This window comes from Acartia tonsa, chromosome 14 (genome assembly GCF_053477335.1).
Source record: "Acartia tonsa isolate MP-2025a chromosome 14, ASM5347733v1, whole genome shotgun sequence".
Lineage (NCBI taxonomy): Eukaryota > Metazoa > Arthropoda > Copepoda > Calanoida > Acartiidae > Acartia > Acartia tonsa.
In genome coordinates this window covers 13,225,606-13,247,422 of record NC_137273.1, presented here as the reverse complement: position 1 = coordinate 13,247,422, position 21,817 = coordinate 13,225,606, and the positions used below count along the sequence as shown (strand labels likewise).

The 21,817-nt window shown below is 33.3% G+C and overlaps 1 protein-coding gene across 1 annotated transcript; it reads left to right on the top strand.

Moving 5' to 3' along the window:
* Positions 1-977: 977 nt before the first annotated feature.
* LOC145306442 (uncharacterized) lies at positions 978-20,769 on the top strand. Its single transcript, XM_080148537.1, has 12 exons — positions 978-1,452; positions 2,603-2,666; positions 5,165-5,222; positions 11,283-11,576; positions 11,951-12,065; positions 12,555-12,678; positions 13,013-13,081; positions 13,269-13,320; positions 14,409-14,494; positions 14,853-15,057; positions 15,195-15,236; positions 20,658-20,769. Exons 1-12 carry the CDS (start codon positions 1,036-1,038, stop codon positions 20,767-20,769), a joined length of 1,638 nt encoding a protein of 545 aa, XP_080004663.1. The 5' UTR covers positions 978-1,035.
* Positions 20,770-21,817: the final 1,048 nt, after the last annotated feature.

The following is a 21,817-nucleotide window of genomic DNA, read 5'->3' as shown; positions in this document are numbered from 1 at the left end:
GCAGTTTAATTCTACTGGTGTCATAGTATAATTTTGATATATGTTTTAAAAATAGGTTAAAAACAGTTTAAAGATAAAAAAAAGGCAGCTGTTTGAAATATTTAAATAAAAAGGACCTAAAAACAAAGGTTGTTAAATAAAAGGGCTAAGTAAATTATACGATATGATATTTAGTCAAATTTCAAACAAATATTTTTTCATTAATTCATTTATAAAAATCAATATTATAAATATGAACTCACAAAGAGACGTTGTATATTATCATAATATATTTAGTCTGCTTTGTAAAACAAAACACACATTTTTCTTTCTTTAATGCAGGGATGATTTTGGAACAAAAAAAAACATAAAAAATAAATTATTTTTAATTTAAATTGATATTATCGTACAATATTTTTTTATATACATAATTTAAGAAATATATTCATAATATAATAACCTGTCATAAAGACGACATATAAAAACATCATCCTGATAAGGAAATTAAAATATATCTTCTAAATTTTCAAATTCATTTTATATTCAAGAAGGAACGAGAAGGATTTGAATTTCAACATTAACTTGTTATTTTGGTTGTATATTTATCATATCTCTTTACAGTTTATTGGTAAAGTTTGGTAATACTTTATTTCGAGTCTATGTCATTGTGTCAAGTACCCCTAGATGCCTCTAGTAGATATTTAAAATAATAACAATTAAAATAGCATTAATGCTTCCATTAAAGTTAAATTTTTTTGCTAAATTACATTTTACTGTTCTTTAAAAAAATGTTAAATAGCAAATGAATTAAAATCATTCAAGCTTTCTAAGTTGTTAACATCTAAAGTAAAACAACTTGGGGTTGGGGAATATATATAGTATTATCCAAAAATTCTAAAGATATACATAATATTAGAGTATTATAGTTTACTGTTCTTTTAATCAAAAACTTGTTGCTCTGCATAATATTTTTTCATTTTTGTTTAATTTTCAGAAGCAAAAAAAACAATGTACAAGAAAGTTATGAGATGACCCCATCCCAATGACAGTACAAAAATGTTGCTTTTATCCCCAGCCATCATTTTAATCGGCGGCCATTTTGTCGTACACGGCCAGCAGCAGCAAAACAATCCTGATTTGCTGAGCACCCAGGCCAGCACAGCCACTGGCTGGTCACATGACAGCAACCCGGCCTCTGATTGGTCCCAGAGCAATGGCGCATTTTCTGATTGGGCGCGCGCCGCCCGATCTATACATGGTTTCCCGCCAGAATTTCTAGATCATGTGGCAAGTCCACAAGGACTCATAAGCAGCAGTAGAAATAGTTATGAAAATAATATTAATGTTAAACATGAAAATGTTGAAGTTATCAATGAAAATAATGAGGAAACTGTGATATCTGGTGATTATAATGAAGTTATCAGTGAAAGAACTCCAGAAGAATTCACTGGGTCCTTAGTTGACGAAGCAAAGGTAGGAAAAGTGTTTTTCTACAGCAATAAATTACTCGGATCTTACTCTAGATTATCATGTACTCTAATAAAGTGAAGCTTATAGCTGGCTAGAATAACTACCCACCCCCAGCCACCCCCAGCCACCCCCTTTACCCCATCCCCTTCCTAATGGATGCTAAAACATTAATTAATACATACGTGTACATTGTCCATCTAAATGTCCATCTGTTTTTCCATTGATCCATATATGTACTTTGTCCATCTAATTGTCTATCTGTTTATCCATTGATCCATAATTATTAATTCAATTATCCTGCGTATTAATGACATATATTGGAAGGTGTGCCATAGTTTCCGCGCATTTTTCATAATTAATATTAGATAATTTTGCAAGTATCGCTTTTTTTTATTAAAATACACTATCTCATTTAATTTAATTCATGTATGCATCTGTACTAAAAATATAACTTTACAACCACTGAACTAATTAAATTCTTCTTAATAGTAAAACTAGCCATAGGTCCTGAGGCTAGCTCAACATCTCTCCCAAGAGAAATCACTCATGGAAAAATAACCCTTCTCAAAATAGTTTTATTTCTCCCCATTGAGGGTTATCCTTGAGTCTTCTAGGGGCGCAGCCGCCAGGCGTTATAAATTTTTATTACTTCTATTTTGATTTTGCGACAAAAAAGATTTTATGTGTAGAAGTGATAATACACCATATAGTTTTATAATATAAATTTGATATTAACACTAATTTGTGGCTTTAAATAACAGTTTTATTTTAATCGGATGAAGAAATATGTAATATTCGTTTATCTTTCCTTAATGACACACTTTTTTTCTTAATCAAATCAAGCCCACACAATTTTTTCTTTTTTGATTTCCTATACAGAGAGGGCTGTAAATTATGTTTGTACCCAAAGTTTTAAAAACGCACCATCATACTTTGGATACTTTTATTGACTTGTGATTTCAGTTTTGATTTCTCTTTGGAGGCTGTAGGTAGTAGGTACCCTCCCAAAAATAGTCACAAACCTTCCCTGGACCTATAAAAAGCTTTACTGAAAAGAAGAACCCTATCGGTCCAGCGGTTAGCAAGATATTAATCTACAGACATATAGCCAGACAGAAATCCTGTTACTCTAACTAATTGATTTTTATTTCAGAGCCAAAGAAATCCATTTTTTCTGAATGTCTTCAAAGATCTGGTCCCAAATTTTCTTAGCAAAGGTAAGTACGTCTTTTTTAAGGTAGCGCAGCTACTTTATAATTAGTTGTTCCAAATTTTCTTAGCAATGGGAAATACGTCTTTTTCGGTAGCGTAGCTACTCTATAACTAGTTGATCCAAATTTTCTTAGCAATGGGAAGTACGTTTTTTTAGGTAGCGCAGCTACTCTATAACTAGTTTTTTTCCTGAATGTATTCAAAGATCTGGTCCCAATTTTTTTTTTGCAAAGGTAAGTACGTCGTTTTAGGTAGCGCAGCTACTTTATAATTAGTTGTTCCAAATTTCCTTAGCAATGGAAAGTACGTCTTTTTTAAGGTAGCGCAGCTACTCTATAACTAGTTTTTTCCTGAATGTATTGAAAGATCTGGTCCCAAATTTTCTAAGCAAAGGTAAGTACGTCTTTTTATGGAGCGCAGCTACTCTATAATTAGTTGTTCCAAATTTCCTTAGCAATGGGAAGTACCTTTTTTTTAGGTAGCGCAGCTACTCTATAACTATTTTTTTTCTGAATGTATTCAAAGATCTGGTCCCAAATTTCCTTAGCAAAGGTAAGTACGTCTTTTTAGGGAGCGTAGCATACCAAAAATAGTGACTAAAAATATAATTTTGAAGCAAATGGTTCTAAAACTTTGACTAGCTGAAAAGTTTAGATTTTACATTTTATGTGAAATTGCTTAAAAGTACCAAGGGCAATTTTGTCCATAAGTAATGCAATAACTAAAGTTAACAAAAAGATTAAAAAGAGAGCTAATCATATTTTAGAGAGACAGACGGACATTCGAACATTTTTATAATTATGGAGTAGCAACCCTTTACTATAGCTAGGATGCTTTTCCTCAAAGAACCAATCGAGCACTAAACATTTCTTCTCCTTGAAAAAAACAAAATAAAAGGAGGAATAGATATTTTTTTCCTATGCATAATCCCTGCAGGGTTACTGAGTAAACTAACATAACCTAACCTAGATAAAAACAAACAAAAAAGGGGGTAGGGTATCCTTGACAAGGTATGTTGAGATAATTTGGCACATATGGTTTATGACGTACATCCAAACACAAATTATAGAAAAGTTCCGCTTTTTGGTGAGATTTGAGATGCCATGAGTATGCTCTTTTTAAACAATACCAAGAAAATTTATCTTAGTGTTTTTACAATTCAGATAATATTACATAATAGCTAAATTAAGCTAAACAAGGAAGACACATTCATAAAGCTTTAAAATGCTAGTACAAACGAGCATTAACACTTAGAGAAGAGTGTCAGAACAGAATAAGCAGAATAGTTTAAACAAAATTTTAAGTAAATTTATTGCAAAACTGCTGAAATAAATTGTATCTAACTGTTATATAGCAATCATCATGCAAAGTTTGAAATCGTTAGGACAATTTTAATAAGTCTAAATTAACTAAAAGAGCTAACCGTTATGGACAGACGGACCTACCCTAATTTTAGAAAAACTTCGCTTTTAAAAATTGTATATCTGATTTATAATTTGTAATAGATCCCAAGGCATTAACATACAAACTACTTAAACCACCCCTTTAATTGCACGACCCTAGTCTGTATGTTCTAACTTTGAATGGTAATGAGTTGCGCCTTTTTAAAAGTATAGATTCATATAATTTTTTTTGGCTTTAACGTAAAAACACCCCAAATTTCTTAATCTTTTTGAAGGTGTTTTTCTAAGTTGTATTATTAAAAATTCAAATTCAAATTAAGTTTCTCTTTTACTCAAAGAAATATTAGCATAAAAAAGCATATAAAGAAAAAAAGAGAAAAATTTAGAGAGAGAGAGAGAGAGAGAGAGAGAGAGATAGAGTGTTTGTGTTTGTGTTTTTAGAGAGAGAAATAAAAAGCGAGAGAGAGAGTGTGTTTGTGTTTTTAGAGAGAGAGAGAGAAAGAGAGAGTGTGTTTGTGTTTGAGAGAGAGAGAAAGAGAGAGTAAAAGAAAAACTTAAATATATTATTCTACACTAGAAAAATTGCCTGAAATCATATGAAGGCTTGTAAAAACTAACTTCCCCAAACCCCTCTCGAGCCATATATAAAGCTTCCATAAAAAGGAGATCCTAAGAAGTTCAGTAGTAATTTAAATTTTAATTTTCAGACAAAAAAAGCTTATTACTTTATATAAAGTATATAAACATAACTTTATTCATGAAATACAATTGATTCATTAATTAAAAAGATCATCAGTTCCAAAATACGATGTAAAAAAATAAGAATTAAAAAAGTATATGCTTTTGCATTTTGCATCTTTTATTGACACTGAGTTAGGTAAAGAATATGTGTTTATAGTTATTTCTCGCATCGTATTATAAATGATGAGCTATCGCTCCATCATTTATTGGATTATTGGAGCGATATCTCATCATTTATTCCCTCGGGCAAAAAATATTCATTCCTAAACAAAAAACTGGATAGGAGTACCCCATTTAGAGGCAATTAGAATTTTTGTATAATATCAGTATTATTAAAATAAGATATTTTTTTATTTCAGAAGACAAGAGTGATAGAAGAACAGATAATGAATACAAGTCACATTTGAGTAATTTCAGGTAAACTTTTTAAAAACTTGTTCTATCGATTTCAAACATTGGATGATGATTCATGTAACAATTAGGTATGATTTATAAAACATAACAACTTCAAAACATTACTAGAAATTCCGTTCCTCCATTTAAAACATGCCAATTTTTTGTATATTATGTTTTTTTTTGTAAAATATCCTGGATTCTTGGATTCTTAAAAAACTTTTTGGCTCACTAAAATTAATGAGGCTGGCTAAAAATTTTGGTGAAAAATCCTGCAAAATTCATAAAAAATCTACAAAAATAAAACAAAATCTTATGTTAACCCTTTCATGGTTTTATTTAATTTTTGTAGAGCCTTACTGATTTAAATGAGCCAGTGAGCCAAATTTTTTAAAAAGAATCCACCTCTGTTCTTCTGAATTTGGAACATTGATTCATATTACAACAAGATACAATATTTCAAGCGAAGCATCTCTTAATCCCTAAATGTAATTATGTTCTGTGAAACAGAATCATGTATTTAAGTAATTTTATACAAGTTTTTGTGCAATTTTGTTTAATAAACTTTTAAATTAATATTCCGCCAATAACAGCCCAATGTCACCTCCCTCCCTGAAGTTTATATTTGATCCCAAAAAAATGATCTTTACTTTCCGTTTTTCTCAGCCCCGTAGGGCTAGGTCCAAACTCGAAGGTCATAAAAATGAAAAAAAGACAAATGTTCCTTTTTTCTCACAGCAGCATATAATATGGTGTTACTTTATATTTAGTTTTCTCAGGGATTAAAGGTATAGATAAAATTATAACCTAAACCTAGGGTTGGACCGGATACTTTTTTGGCCGGATACTAAAATAACCTATCAAAAGCTACTGCAGAAATACGACGAATCGCCCCTTAAGACGCGTTACCACGAAAGGGACTGTTCCCGAAATTTTTAACAACATTAAGACTATATTAATCACTAGCGGCAACGCCCCTATAGGCCTCTAGGGGCACTTGAGGCGGAGGGAGTTAAATTTGATAACATTTTTTTTATTTTAGATTTAAGAAAGATTTTTTTGTGGGGAAATATTTATTTTGGGGGGTGGGGGGCAGAAGCCCCCTCATTTTTACTTTTAGATAAAAAAATTTAATTAAAATTTTTTTGGGTGGGGGGATTTTTTTCTAGGGGTGATTTCTCGGTTCAGCGATTAGCGAGATCCTTTGGTACAAACGAATAGACAGACAAACAGACAGATATCCTGTTACTTTATTATAAGGATATAACATCTAGATAAATATCAAGAAATGAAAGATCCCTCTACCCCTGAGAAATTGTATTATTATTTTTTAATTGAGAGAAAAAATAAAACTATGATAACGTTTCTACTATGCTGACAATATTATATATCAGCACATTTTTCAAACGTGGATTTATACTTATTTGAAAAATAGGTTCCAGGGCAAACGCAGTCGTCCCAAACGTCGGAGTGGACAAACGCAGGAGTGTTAAAATATTAATTTTATTAAGTATTTATATACAGATTAGGTTAGGTTAAGATATGAATCAACAAATAAGCCCCCCGCAGGGGTTAGGCATTTAAAAAACCTATAAGGTGGTCTAAAATAGGTTAGGTTAGGTTAAGTGTCCACTCTGACGTTTGGGACTCTCGCGTTTGTCGTAGGACCGAAAAATAGCTATTAGATTGGTTAGGTAGAATTTTGTTATTTTTTAAGGTTATTATTGTTAGTTTAGGCAGTAGGCTACCATGAGCTTTAGGTTCCTGCAGGAATTAAGAACTTTTATGAATCAATACTTATATAAAAGCAAAAGGTTGTGTGTCTTTTCTGTGTTTGTCTGTGTGTGTGTGTGTGTGTGTATGTACAGAAGGATCTCGCTAATCGCTGAACTGTTACGGTTCACCTTTACTATATAGCTTCCCATAGGTCCTGTGAAGGTTTGTAACTATTTTTGGGGAACCTCCCAAGAGAAATCGCCTATTTTCAACTTTAATTCTTAACAATAAGAATGAAAGGGGGGAGTCGACTATTCCCAGATACCCTTGAAGTGCCCCTAGAAGCCTCTTGGGGTGTAGCTATTAGTAAATTCTTAACGAAAAGGGGGAAAATGGACTGTCAATTTTAATTCGCTATTTCAAAAATTTGCTGTATTTTCAAGAAAAAAGTTATTTAAAGAAATTATGATAAATTGATATACTAAGAAGGGCAAACCAACTATAAATTATATTTAAATCAGTAGTTTTAGTCAGGGATTTACAGGGAAAAGACAATGGCCGATAAATTGATTTACAATATACATCCTCAAAAAACGCTAACTATGTTTCTGTAGGTTGCAATTAGTGGTTGAAATTTTGGACACTCAACCAATCAAAATTCAATAAAGTCCCCAAAGTTGTGTAACCAACGCATAAAGAACATTATTTACTTTTTATAAAGCATTGTGGACTAGTTTAATAACCGCCTAATGTCTCCTCCCTCCCTGAATTAAGCAAGGACAATGACAAAATTAAATATGATGCTTTCCCCCCAAGTGCCTTTTTGGGTATTGCCCCCCCACCCCATCCCCCTTATTTTTAAATTAATGAAAATACTCCACTCCACCACCTTTAAATCATACCCTCCCCTTCTACAGGATGAGATCCATATTAGCAACCTAAATTGACGACAAATTGTCCCATGTCAATATACCTATTCATATTATCTTGTTATAGCAACGCTTATTGGGATATTATTGTTCTTGTTTAAATTACTTTTCCTTATAATTGAAGTCATTAATTGTGTTTTAATTGTTGATTGTTATAGAATAATTAATTAGATTATTACATAATGTTTTTTAGTTTTGCAATAAAGTAACAGGATGTATGTATGTGTGTGTGTCTGTATGTCTGTGTGTTTGTTTGTACCGAAGGATCTCGCTAACTGCTAAACCGATCAGGTTCTCCTTAACAGGGTAGCTTCTCATAGGTCCCGAGAAGGTTTATAACTATTTTCTGGGGGGGGTGGGACACCCCCACCCCCCCCAAAAAAATGAAAAATCCCCCCCCAAAAAAATTTTTTTCGACCCCCTTACATTTTTTTTCACTTTTTACTTTAAAATCTAAAATAAGAAATTGGGTTATCAAATTTGACTCTCCCCTTCTCAAGTGCCTCTAGAGGCCTCTAGGGGCGTAGCCGCTAGTACTATAATAAAGTAACAGGATGTATGTATGTGTGTGTGGGTGTGTGTGGAGGTCTGCATGTGTGTGTGTGTAAAGAAGGATCTTGCTAACCGCTGAACAGTACTTATAGACTTTCTAAAAAAAAGATTATACAGAGTTCCAAATTATACCTGACTGTTACAGGAATAAACATAACAAGTTAAAATTTTATATGACAATTTTAAAATGTCTAAATTTAGCCCCGTAGGGTTGAGCTATAGGAAAAAAACCTTCCCTTAAATTTCAATCCTTATAAAGTAACAGGATGTCTGTCTGTGTGTTTGTCTTTGTGTATGTTTGTACCGAAGGATCTCGCTAACCGCTGAACCGATCGGGTTCTCCTTAACAGGGTAGCTTCTCATAGGTCCCGGGAAGGTTTATAACTATTTTCTTGGGGGGTGGGACATCCCCACCCCCCCCCCCCCAAAGAAAAAAAAAATAATTCGAGCCCCCCCCTCCTCAAGTGCCCCTAGAGGCCTCCAGGGGCGTAGCCGCTAGTATATAATAAGAGGGAAGGTCAGTGTCTGATGCCAAAGTACCTTAAACTGTTTTTAACCTATTTTTAAAACGTATATAAAAAAATATACTATGACACCAGTAGAATCAGACTGCAGAGCCTAAATTTGAATTAAGTCCCCACTAAACTTTTTTGGGGGGATTTAAATATTAATTTTTACTGTTGCCGTGGTCATTTTGACCAGAGCAAAAGGTCTTTTTTTATTTGGGTAAAATTCGTAGCTTTTAGAGTGTTTTGCTTCATAAATATTGTATTCTGGTATAGAGTAAAATTAGGCCTTATGATTTTACCATAAAAATTCACTAAAAAGTTAAATCTTCACAATATACCAATGAATTAACATTGACATGTTTGTGTTCTATCACCTATTTTAAACACATAAAAATTGGCTGTAAAGGGTTAAATTTGATGACAGCATGGATCAACTGAAAATAGTTGCCGAATGTGTACGCAGTTTCCTGAGTGTTTCCTCATCCTAGCTCAATATTTACTACTAGCTAAAAAAGCTTCAAACTTCAAAAAAAAATCAAAATTTAAAAAATTCAAATGTATAATGTATAAATCGTTTATACATTCAAATTTTGATTTTTTTAAGGGAAGTTTGAAGATTTGTAGCTAGTAGTAAATATTGAGCTAGGATGAGGAAACACCCAGGAAACTGCGTACACATTCGGCAACTATTTTCAGTTCATCACAGCATGACAAGATGACAACAAATGTTTATGCAATACAACAAAATTATTTTTGTCACATATACAAATATGATATAAAATAAGATTATTCAAACTTATTTTTAAAAAATATTTTTAAAAAGTATGTATCTTTTATGTGTATAGTTTTCATTCTTTTCATTTTAATTAAATAAAAATTATTTAACTACATTGTAAATAAGTCACTTTGTGAAAACACTCTTTCGGAAATTATAAAGAATTGAAATGAAACAAGAAATCTTATTGGTTTGACTTTAGCATTATGTGTTTTATTGTATTATGTTAAATTTTTCACTAAAATTAATTGTTTTAGAAAAAAAATTATTTCCATTGAACAGAATAATGTTTTTTTTTATTGTATCAATATAACGTGAATTATATAAAATTGTTTTCTAAGCCACAATATTACCCCAAGTAAAAAAAAACCTTTTGCTCTGGTCAATCTGACCAGAGCAACAGTAATAATTAATTTTTGAATCCCCCCAAAAAAGTTTATTGGGGACTTAATTCAAATTTGGGCTCTGCAGTCTGATTCTACTGGTGTCATAGTATATTTTTGATATACATTTTAAAAATAGGTTAAAAACAGTTTAATTAGTAATTTGAATTCCGTCAATTAACAAAGTCATTGTTGAATGTACATTACAAACGGATATATATATGGAGTAGCCTTGCTGATTACAAGCCGTCTGTTTTATTTATTGAAAATTTTATTACATTCAAGGATAAGTTTTAAGAGATGAAATCGAATGACAATTATGTTTAAGATATCTTGAAGCTAGATAAAGATTCTAAAGAGAAATTTGTAAGTTAATTGCAGGAATTGGCATTGAACGACAGGGATCTAAAGGGATAAGACAATGGACAACTAATTGAAATACATGCCAATTTATGAAAAACAAAATTAATCCTTATGTAAATTAAAAAATTTTGTTGAAATTTTTTTACACTACTAAAAATTACATTAGAAGTAACTAACGTTAAAAATTACATTAGAAGTAACTAACGTTTTTGAGCCTACGAATAAAAGATTGTTATTATAAAATAGTGGGAACTAATGTAATTTACAGTCAAATGTTCCTTTCAATGTGTTAAAAGTTTTATAGCTCAAACATTTGTGTTAATAAATGTTAAAAAGAGTAATTTTACCATGAAAATCTGAAAAATTACTAAATGAACAGGATAGATATTTTTTACAATAAACGTGGATAGTGGATACAGATATGAATAAAGATAGATAGACATGCACAGTGAGACAAAAGAAGCTCTTTTGCATTTCTCAATGGTTATCCATGTCTTTGAGAATTCAAAGATAATTGAAATAAAATGCCATAAAAACATTGAATCATTTTAATGGTTTATAGTTAAGAAAATCGTGAGTTTCGTCATATATGTTTGATTGATTAGGTATATTAAATTTGTAACTTTTCTGAATGTTTGTTTACTATTGGAATATCTGGTTATTAGGCCGGATATCCGGTAATTTACCGGATGCCAGAAATCTGGCATCAGAAACAGCTGGATATTCGGTATCCGGCCAAAAAAAGTATTTTTTTTTACTTGTTGCAGTCTTTCATCAGTTAGAATAGTGTATATCTTGCAGGTTTCCTTTCATTACAACTAAAAACCATATTGTTTGAATTCCTAAACCAATTTCAGGCCTGGTAAAGCCATCAACCCCAACCTGATCAAATACAACGGAAACTTCATCAATCCAGAAAAGCCCGGGAAGAAAAGTGTACACTCACCACCACATCCAAGTGTACACTTACCACCCCGACCAACGACGACATTCCAGAATGAAATTCACGGATTTTCTTCTCCACAATCTACACCTTCGTCTTCAGCAAGTGAGGAAAAAGAGAAGGCGAAACAGTTTTGTGATCAGGTTATCCAGCTGTTGGCATCAAACCTGGACAGACCTCCTGGCTATGGGTATGACCTTCAGGACAGGTATAAATTCATTTCTACTAAATTTCAGGACACATTGTCAATAAATCAATGAGTTTGATTGAGTATTGACTAGTGGCTACGCCCCTAGAGGCCTCTAGGGGGGGGGGAGTCGACCACAACCACTTTCAACTGTGGTTTTAAAAAAGAAAGAATTTTTTTTTTTTTGGGGGGGGATCATTTTTTCTTAAGTGATTTCTCTTGTGAGGGTGATGGTACCCTCCCCAATTATAGTTATAAACCTTCCCAGAACCTATGAGAAGCTCTCCTATAAAGAAGAACCAGTGGTTAGTGTAATCCTTCGGTACACACACAGACAGGGATCCTTTTACTCTATTATAAGGATTAAAAGATTTTTTATGATGTATCTTTTTCAGCATCTGGAATTTAGTATCCTCACATGGTATAAGTGTGCCTCATCCTACAGTGGACATTGTCCACCTGGTCACTTCTCTGTGCCAACAGCCCAATATTTATCAAAATAATAACAAGGTTCATACAATATAGTCGGAATAATTGATATATAATTACTTGGATGTTGCCACATATTTTTTACTTCTTTTATCAAATAGTCCTTCCAATAAATGAGGACTTGCAACCTAAATTGATGACAAAATTTCCTCTGTCATAATATCTGTGCATATTTTATCCATTGTTGCAGAACATTGAATAAGCTACATGCACCGCCCTTTTTATGCAGCTCACGTGCAATTGTGCAATGATTGTTGAAATAATTTAAAATTACTTGCTTTCAAGGGGGTGGCTACATACTTTTCTTGCTACTTTAATTTGAGGAAATAATTTTTTTCACTCCCAAACTGTCCAAACCTAAGGAATAGCAATATACCTGACTTTAACTAAAACAATCATACCTGAAAAAACTTAGGGTAATCTATGGATCTTACAGGACATATAAAAAAAATTAGAATATAATACAGGTACTAAACTTGCTTGCTTTATTGTATGAAAATGCTTATAAAGATGTCTAAACCTGCATCCTATGGACCAAACAATAATGGGGGCGATAAACAGAGTTTTAATCATCAAGAAACAGCAAACGGTGGACCTGGACCTGCTGGTCCCTTCCTTGCACAGAGAAATACAGGTATAGAAGTGGAAAGATACATATGTTTTTAGAGATATATGCAATGAAAGGTTTCGTGATTTTTTCTCTTTGATATATCTATATTATTGACTATTACAAATGGTCTTTAAATATCCTTTTCCGTATTCCAATTCATGATTTTTGTGCTATGCTACTTGTTGTCATCCTTGTTTCTCTTACATAATCTAACCTAAAATTATAGATTACTTATATCAATATTTTAAATATGTGGATGGTGTTGTGTGACCTCTTAACCTATTTATTATTATATTCCTATCTAACTAATCTAACCAACCATCTAACTATTATCTATCTATCTATCTATTAATTCTAGGTATTATCCAAGGAGGCTTCCTACCAAGTAATGCTCAAACTGTTCATGGATACAACACCTACCAGCCAGGAATTCTTTTATGATAGATTTTATTTTCGTTCCTAGTCTCTTGAACCCTTTGATGTGATAGAAAGCCCACCCTAAAAATAGATATTTTTCTATAATAGAGCGTTTTTTAAGGGGTTGTTATTTTTTTTCATTTTACAAATTTTATTATATCTTCTTTACTTAAATCATAAAATGAAACTAATTGTAGATTTGAACAGCATTATTAGTGAACAAGAAAAAGAAAATCCAAAGTTCTATAGGTCAAACAGAATAATAATTGATAAATTTGAATAGCACTAGAATCATTGGATTTTCAAGGTTTAAAAAACTGCATTTAAGGTGGAGAGGGGGAGTCTGACGCACAATTCAATTATACAGTGTGTTTTTTTTATGAGAACTTTTTTGAAAGTAATTTTACCCCACTTATAGTTATCAGAATTGAATGATTAATGGCTTATTTTCTTTGTTTTTTAAGGCAATTAATAGAACAACAAAAAAATATTTCAGTTTTTATTAAAAAAGTACAGTAAAATCTAAATTTCAAAACTTAGGTGTCAACATATAAAAATGGTTTTAGCGCATTTTTCTTAAAAAAATGGATTTTCTGTAGTCGACTTTGGGGGGCCAGTACTCCCTCCCTGGTTGAGATATGACCTTCAAACTTTGATATGTTCTAGTACATGTCTCTAATAGTATCTGTATTCATTTTTAGCTCTATATCTTAACTTTGAAGTGTTTAGCAGCCATTCTTGCAAAAGGTTGATTATTTGAGCATAAGAAAAATGCGCTAAAACCATTTTTAGATGTTGACACCTAAGTTTTGAATTTTAGATTTTACTGTACTTTTTAAATAAAACTTAAATATTTTTTGTTGTTCTATTAATTGCCTTAAAAAAACGAAGAAAATAAGCCATTAATCATTAAATTCTGATGACTATAAGTGGGGTAAAATTGCTTTCAAAAAAGTTCTCATAAAAAAAACACACTGTAGTTTTGAAAAGAAAAAGTAAAACCAAATTTTTGTTTAAGGGGTCATTTTTTCTTTGTCCATTACTATTGGGAGGGTGGTGTTACTCTACTCCAAAATAGTTATAAACCTTCCTAGTACCAATGAGAAGCTACATTGTAAAGGAGAACCTTATAGATGTCACAGCTTTTGGCCTACCAATTCTATTGACGTCACAGTAAAGGGAAGGGGGAAAGAAACCCCCTAGAAAAGAGAGTATAGGGTATTTCTGACGTCATTAGAATAGGTAGGCCAAAAGCAGTGAGATTTATCCCCATTTTAGTAGGGCACTATAGTCAGCTACATGAGAGATATTAAATAATTCTGTTTCAATTTTAACAGATCTAAGCTAGAATTTGTCGGTCCAGTTTATTCCAAATCCAAGTATACTAAACTCGGACATAACAGTGATGAATTGATTAGTTTAGGTAACATTTTATTTAAACAATTTTAATTTCATCGCAAAATATGGGTTCTGGCAGGGATTCAAAAAATAAAACAATGGCCAATAAATTGATGTACTGTACTTCCTCATTGATGATACACAAAATTACTCCTTTTGTATAGATTATAATTATTGGACACTCTACTTTATGAACCAACCAATCAAAATTCAGTAAGGTCCCCAAAGTTGTTATGTCAACGAATAAGAAAACTGTATTATAAAACTTTGTGGGCTAGTGTAATAAACAGCCCAATGTCTTCTCCCTCCCTGGGTTCTGGAAAGGATTTATGCAATTTTACTAGAGGAAGTTACCCTTACATTTATATTTTTCTTTTTTTTAGCTGGGGCCCCATTTAGAAAGCCATTTTATCCCAACAGACGTGACGACAACATTGGGCCGCAGCTGCCTGACCAGATCAAGAACCGGTTTGTACAACAAAATGGCGGGAAACTGGCCGAATCAGCTGACTACCAAACTGCTCAGGCCTCGACAGTGTTGCCAGTGGAAATTGCTACACAAGTTCCAGCCTTTGCCCAATATCCAAGGAAAGACTCTTTTAGTCATAAATATGGGAAAATATAATAAAAAGGGGGATGGTTGAAAATATTATTTAAAATAAGAAAATGGTAGGTAATGTCACTTAATCAACAAAAATGTACTGAAATTGTCTTTTACTGCTTAGAGTTGCTTCATCTACCCCTGGTCAACAAGAAATCACTGAACGGTAAGTAATTTCTTTTAAAATCAAAGCTAAATTTTATCTTTCTCATTTGTAAGTACCCTCCCCCAAAATAGTTATAAACCTTCCTGGACCTAAAAGAAGATTCACTGTAAAAAAGAACCATTTCGGTCCAGCGGTTAGAGAAATATTAAGCTACAGACACAGAGACATTCTGTTACTTCTTTCTCATTTAATTCTTTTAATCCTTTATTTGTCTGTTACAATTTTCCCATATCTCCTAACATTTCAGTATACACACCCCTCCTTAACCGAAGTTTAGATTAAAAAATATCCCATACATACGGACAATTGGGCGTTCAAATAGGACCTTGTGGTAGTTAGAATCAGTTGAGAATAAAATCCTAGTCGTTCCTTTTTGCGAGATATTGCCATTTTAAGATTTCAGGTCAAATTACACTAAATATCATAATACAAACATCACTCTTCTCTCAATTTTTTTTTGTAATGTCTAAAAATGTAAATCAAACAACTTTGCCAATAATCTATAGTCCCTTCAAAGAGCTTTCCAAAAAGGTCTCTAAAATTTATGTAGGAGGGGGTGTGTATAAAAATGATTGAAATTTGATTGATCCTCTATCCATTCTTTTATTTCTATTGTTCCATCTTGGTTGTAAGAAATAGTAAATAAAAAATAAACAAGGATAAAAACATCCATAAGTAGCGAAGAACAAAATCTATTATAAAATAGATGAACGGACAAAGTTAGTTACAGGGCAGATTATCTGTTATCAGAACAAAGAAAAGAAAAAGAAAGAATATGCAAAAACTCAAAATCACGAAACCTTTAAAAAAGTTGCAAAAAGAAAGCAGCTAAAAAGCTTCTTAAAAGCTGTAAGACTACAATAGATTTTTTATACCAAATTATGGTGCATAATGAAGGAAATATTGGCATGAAAATCTGTTGTAAAAAGTAAAAGCAGCTAAAAAGCTATAAAAGCAGTCCGACTACTATGGATGCTTTACAGGTGAAGCTCCTTAATGATGGAAATGTTGAAAAAAAGTTTCAGCCTTGTATATTGAATAGGAGCAAAGAAAATCACGTTTTCCCCACTTCGTGTCTTACGGACAGACGGATGGACGGACATTTGGAAATATAAAGTAGCTTTGCCATAAAAAAAACATGTCAAAATCTCCAACTATATAATGATTCCATTTTTTTACTTTGATATTTCTATTAGGTTAGTGCTATTGTCCATGAGAGTAATGGCTAACATGCATAAATAAAGCTTATTTAGTTATAGACGGAAAAGTGTAGACAATTCTACACTGGTTACCACGAGCTAAAAAAACGAAAGTATACTTGATATTTTTTTATTACATGATATTTACAAAAATTCACACATATGCAGTTATTGCTTTTTTACTTCTCCTTCCATCTATAAAGTTTAATCCTTAGAACTGACAAGGATAACAGCTAAAAGGCCACTGAAAAAACAGGAATATAGGGTTAAACACCTTAATCAAATAAGTCATTACATTAATAGCGAAATTTCATATTTTATAAGACAATCCATTTTATTATACTATTGGCCACGCCCCTCGAGGTCTCTAGAGGAGGGGGGGGGGGGGAGTCAACCCCCCCCCCTTTCAATTTTAGTTTTAAAGAAAAGGTAAAAAAAATGGGGGGGAGGGGGTGATTTTTTGTGGAGGTGATATTTCATAAGAGGGTGGTGGTGGTACCCGCCACCAAAATAGTTATAAACCTTCCAATGACCTATGATCAGCTAAAATATAAAGAAGAACCTTATCGGTTCAGCGATAAGCGAGATCTTTCCCTACAGACAAAAAAAGCTTACTACTTTATATAATAGGATGAAGAACTAGCTGTTTCGCCCTAGCGTCTAGGGAAGGGTGGAGATAAGAAAATATCATAAAATCACCCATAAACATTTATAAATCTTCCCTGAAAAATAAAACTTTTTTGCAAAAGCATTTCCTTATATCTTTAGCTTACTACTTACTAATTTGTATTTGACTCATAAAATAAAAATAACATGTTTAATTAAACTGTGTTGATCACTCTATGTATATTTATATAATAGGATAGAATATTAATTTTCTTCGTATGTCCTATCCCCTATACCTCTGATGTTTTCCCAATAATCGCAACAGTTTTTTCTCAATAAAAAATACAATAAACGAGAAAAAGCGGTAAAAAGAAAAATATTGGACACCTCTCTCACAGTGCAATGGCGTGCAGGAGAGGTGGTCACATCCCCCAAAACACAACCCACGACAAATTTCCTAGGAGGCGTTTTACATCCCCTGCTTTTCTTCTTATTTTTTTCATAACATCTCCCAGAACATTCCGAAAGGGGGGGGGGGGTGGGTGAGGGCTTGACTTGATCCGCATAGCCCCATTTGAAAAAATCCTGAACACGCACCTCAGTCTGACCCTTAACTACAGGATAGTGGACAAAATAATGCTACGGTCGTAGAGGTTATGCGTCTTGCGTCAGGCTGAAAGGGTGACGCAAATTTCAGACCCCAGATTTGGCGATTTGAGAAAAATTCATCTTTATATTATAGCGAATTAGATAATCTAGCAAGCATCGCTTTTATCTTATAGAGAAAAATAGTAAATCAAATACCGAAAACTTAGATATGAAATTTCACCCTTCCAATCTGACACAAGACGCATGACCGCTACGACCGTGGCATTATTTGGTACCCTATCTGACATGATCCGCATTTGAAAAATCCGGAACACGCACCTCAGTCTGACCCTTAACTACAGGATAGTGGACAAAATAATGCCACAGTCGTAGCGGTTATGTGTCTTGCGTCAGGTTGAAAGGGTGACGCAAATTTCAGACCCCAGATTTGGCCATTTGAGAAAAATTTATCTTTATATTATAGTGAATTAGATAATCTAGCAAGCATCGCTTTTATCTTATAGAGAAAAATAGTAAATCAAATACCGAAAACTTAGATATGAAATTTGTGTCACCCTTCCAATCTGACACAAGACGCATGACCGCTACGACCGTGGCATTATTTGGTACCCTATCTGACATGATCCGCATTTGAAAAATCCGGAACACGCACCTCAGTCTGACCCTTAACTACAGAATAGTGGACAAAATAATGCCACGGTCGTAGAGGTTATGCGTCTTGCGTCAGGCTGGAAGGTTGACGCAAATTTCAGACCCCAGATTTGGCGATTTGAGAAAAATTCATCTTTATATTATAGCGAATTAGATAATCTAGCAAGCTTTTATCTTATAGAGAAAAGTAGTAAATCAAACAGCGAAAACTGAGATATTAAATTTGCGTCACCCTTCCAATATGACGCAAGACACATGACCGCTACGAACATGGCATTATTTTGTCAACTATTAACTAGAGATAATAAGTTCAACTACAACTTTTGAACGATTTTTTTTCACTGTAGCTAATCGAACATAGAACCCCATTGCCCCTTTTTGAAATAAATTGAAAATAGGGGGAGGGTGGCAAAAAAACACACTTTTTGTAAATGGATTTAAGATTTATTTGTTTGTTCTACCATCTGATTTAGGAGCATTGATTTTTAAGGAAGTTGTCATCCTTGTTGTATAGTAATTTGCAAAGAAGAGTATGTGAAAATTGTATAAAATTCAAAATAAAAGACAATATAAAAAGGTCGAAAAAAAGAATCACAATTTTTTTTGAGCTGTTTTGTATTCTTCTAGTCATTATACTGGTCTAACTTTAAATTTTTCTCTCCCAAACCATTCCAGTATGGATTCATAAAAAAATGTTTCTACAATATCCGCTGGATAAGAACCGGTTCTAAGCCATACTTAAAACTCATGTATTGTTCGTATTATATTATAGACAACTTACTCTATCTCTATTTCCCAATCCTTATACCCCTATCCCAATTGGACGCTTATAAATTACAGAGATTAATCAACTTTAGGACCGTTAATATTCTCATATATTCCAGGGATCTAAAGGGATAAGACATTGGCCGATAAATTTATGTATATCTCCAATGATGATACACAACATTACACCACCGTATATTTCAAATATTGTTTGAAACTTAATACACCAACCAATGAAAATTCAATGAAAGTCCCCAAAATTGTTGAGCCAACATATAAGAAAACGTTATTATGAAACTTTGGGGACTTCTGTAATAAACAGCCCACTGTCCTCTCTCTTCCAGCATCTATCCACAATTTCACACGTAGTAATTGGGAGTAAGATTAATTCATTATTACTCTTTTGTCTAGCAGATGCTTTCTCTCAAAGTGCATAGCGAGCACAGAACACCCCCCCCCCCACATTTATTGGAGTCCAAACCCTGCTTGCAATTATTTACCCAATATAACCTAACCTAACCTGATATAAAGTAAAAACTACCTCAGTATATTTTCAATTAATATCCAAATATGGGGGGGGGGGGGTTCTGTGCTTGGCTAAGCATTTTGAGGGAAACCGTCGCCCCATCTAGCTCTGATTATTGATTAAGCCTTAGAGCAATAAAATTATAATGTGATGGATGTATTATTACTTGGATCTTACACCAGATTTTCATGTTCTATAATAAAGTGAACTCTGTAGCAGGCTAAAATAATGATCTCCCCCCCCCCCCATTTTCTTTTCTCTGAAAAAACGGCCAGACCAAATGCTTGGGGGGGAAATTGCAACCTAAATTGACGACAATTTTTCTCCTGTTATATTTTCCACGTACATTCATTTATGATGTACCCATTTTCTAAAACTTTCTTCTAGTAGCGCAGCTACTCTATAACAATGGTATTTTAGTACGTCCGTCCTCATGAATGCTAGACTGGTTGTTAACCACATTTACGTTGAACAAAATACTTAGTAATATGGAACACCTAATTGTGTCTCAAAAAAAGTGGAACTATCCCGTCGATTGACGTCACATTTCCTTATAATATGACGTAAATCGGCCGAGGAGCCATAACACTGCAGGGCTCATACCTACAAGTGCCATAACTCTGCAGGGTTACCCTGTACCCAATATAACCTAACCTATCCTGACTTATTTTCAATTTATTTCTAATTTACTTAAACTAACTAATTTTCTAATAGAGCATTATTTAATATAGTTAAAAATCAACAATAGCCAATTTGTTTAAATTTTCTTCAGAAAATTTCAGTAACAATCGATTTTTTGTTTAAATTTTTTGCTATTAGTTTTATTATTTAATCTATCTATCTATCTATCTATCTATCTATCTGTCTATCTATCTATCTATCTATCTATCTATCTATCTATCTATCTATCTATCTATCTATCTATCTATCTATCTATCTATCTATCTATCTATCTATCTATCTATCTATCTATCTATCTATCTATCTATCTATCTATCTATCTATCTATCTATCTATCTATCTATCTATCTATCTATCTTTCTATCTATCTATCTATCTATCTAGGACCCCCCCGCAAGACGCCCCGCAACAAGAATCCACAGATGCCAAGCTGCCAGCCTATGTTACACATTTAGGAAATTTATTATACATAATCTTCAAGCGTAGCAATTCTTAGAATTTCTTAGTTTGTATGTTTCATTTTTTTGTGAATTTACAATTAGAAATAAAAAAGGATAACGCAATCAACATTCAACAAAAGTTCCCAAAGTTGCTAAGTTAACAAATAAGAAAACGTCATTATATTATAACTTTGGTGACTAGTGTCCCCTCTCTACCTGATTTCTAACAGACTTATTGAACCAACCAATCAAAATTAGAAAAAGTCCCCAAAGTTGTTGAGACAACGAATAAGATAGTGTAATAAACAGCCCAATGTCCTTTCCCTCCTTCCTATAAACATGCAGAACCTAAATATTAGAGTATCTGCGCTACTAAATTACAGTGAATTTATTAATACTTGGATGTTGCACAAAATTTTCATATTCTTTAATAGAGTGAAACCCGTAGCTGGCTATAATAACGATTTCCCCATCTACTCCCCTCCTACTAGATAAACGAACTGACGAAGAGGAAGAAAGTCGCTCAATGTGACGTCATAAAAATGAAGGCTGGGAAAAATGGACCGATTCCGCGCATCCCCAGCGGGAACACCGAAGAGTGGCAAAGAGTCCAGGAGGCCGGAGGAGCAAGTCCCGGAGGATACCAGAGATGGAGGACAACGGAGACGCTTTTTTTGGCAACAGAGGGGGTTGGTATTAGCCAGAGCAGCTCTCTCTTTAAAAATTTGGTGGCGAAGGCCCCCTGTGGGCGGAACTTTTTTTGGTGTCAATAGCAGAAGATATGTAACGAGTATTATCAAGATGTATTTACAAACAATACATCCAAATCCAGGACCGGGGTTAAGAAACAAAACTGAAGAGGGGAAACAAGCAAGGAGGGAGAGAAGAAAGGCTAGGAGACAGGAGAAGAAGAAGAAAAAGGAAAGCACCCAAAATGTACGATATAACATCACAACATGGAACGTACAGAGAATGTCCCTAGGGACAATGAACAAAAGGAAGGCAAGGAGCGTAGCAGAGAAGGCGAGAAAGGACAGATGGGACGCAGTACTTTTGACGGAGGTCAGAGCCGACAGAGAAGGAGTGACGTGGATCGGAGAAGGA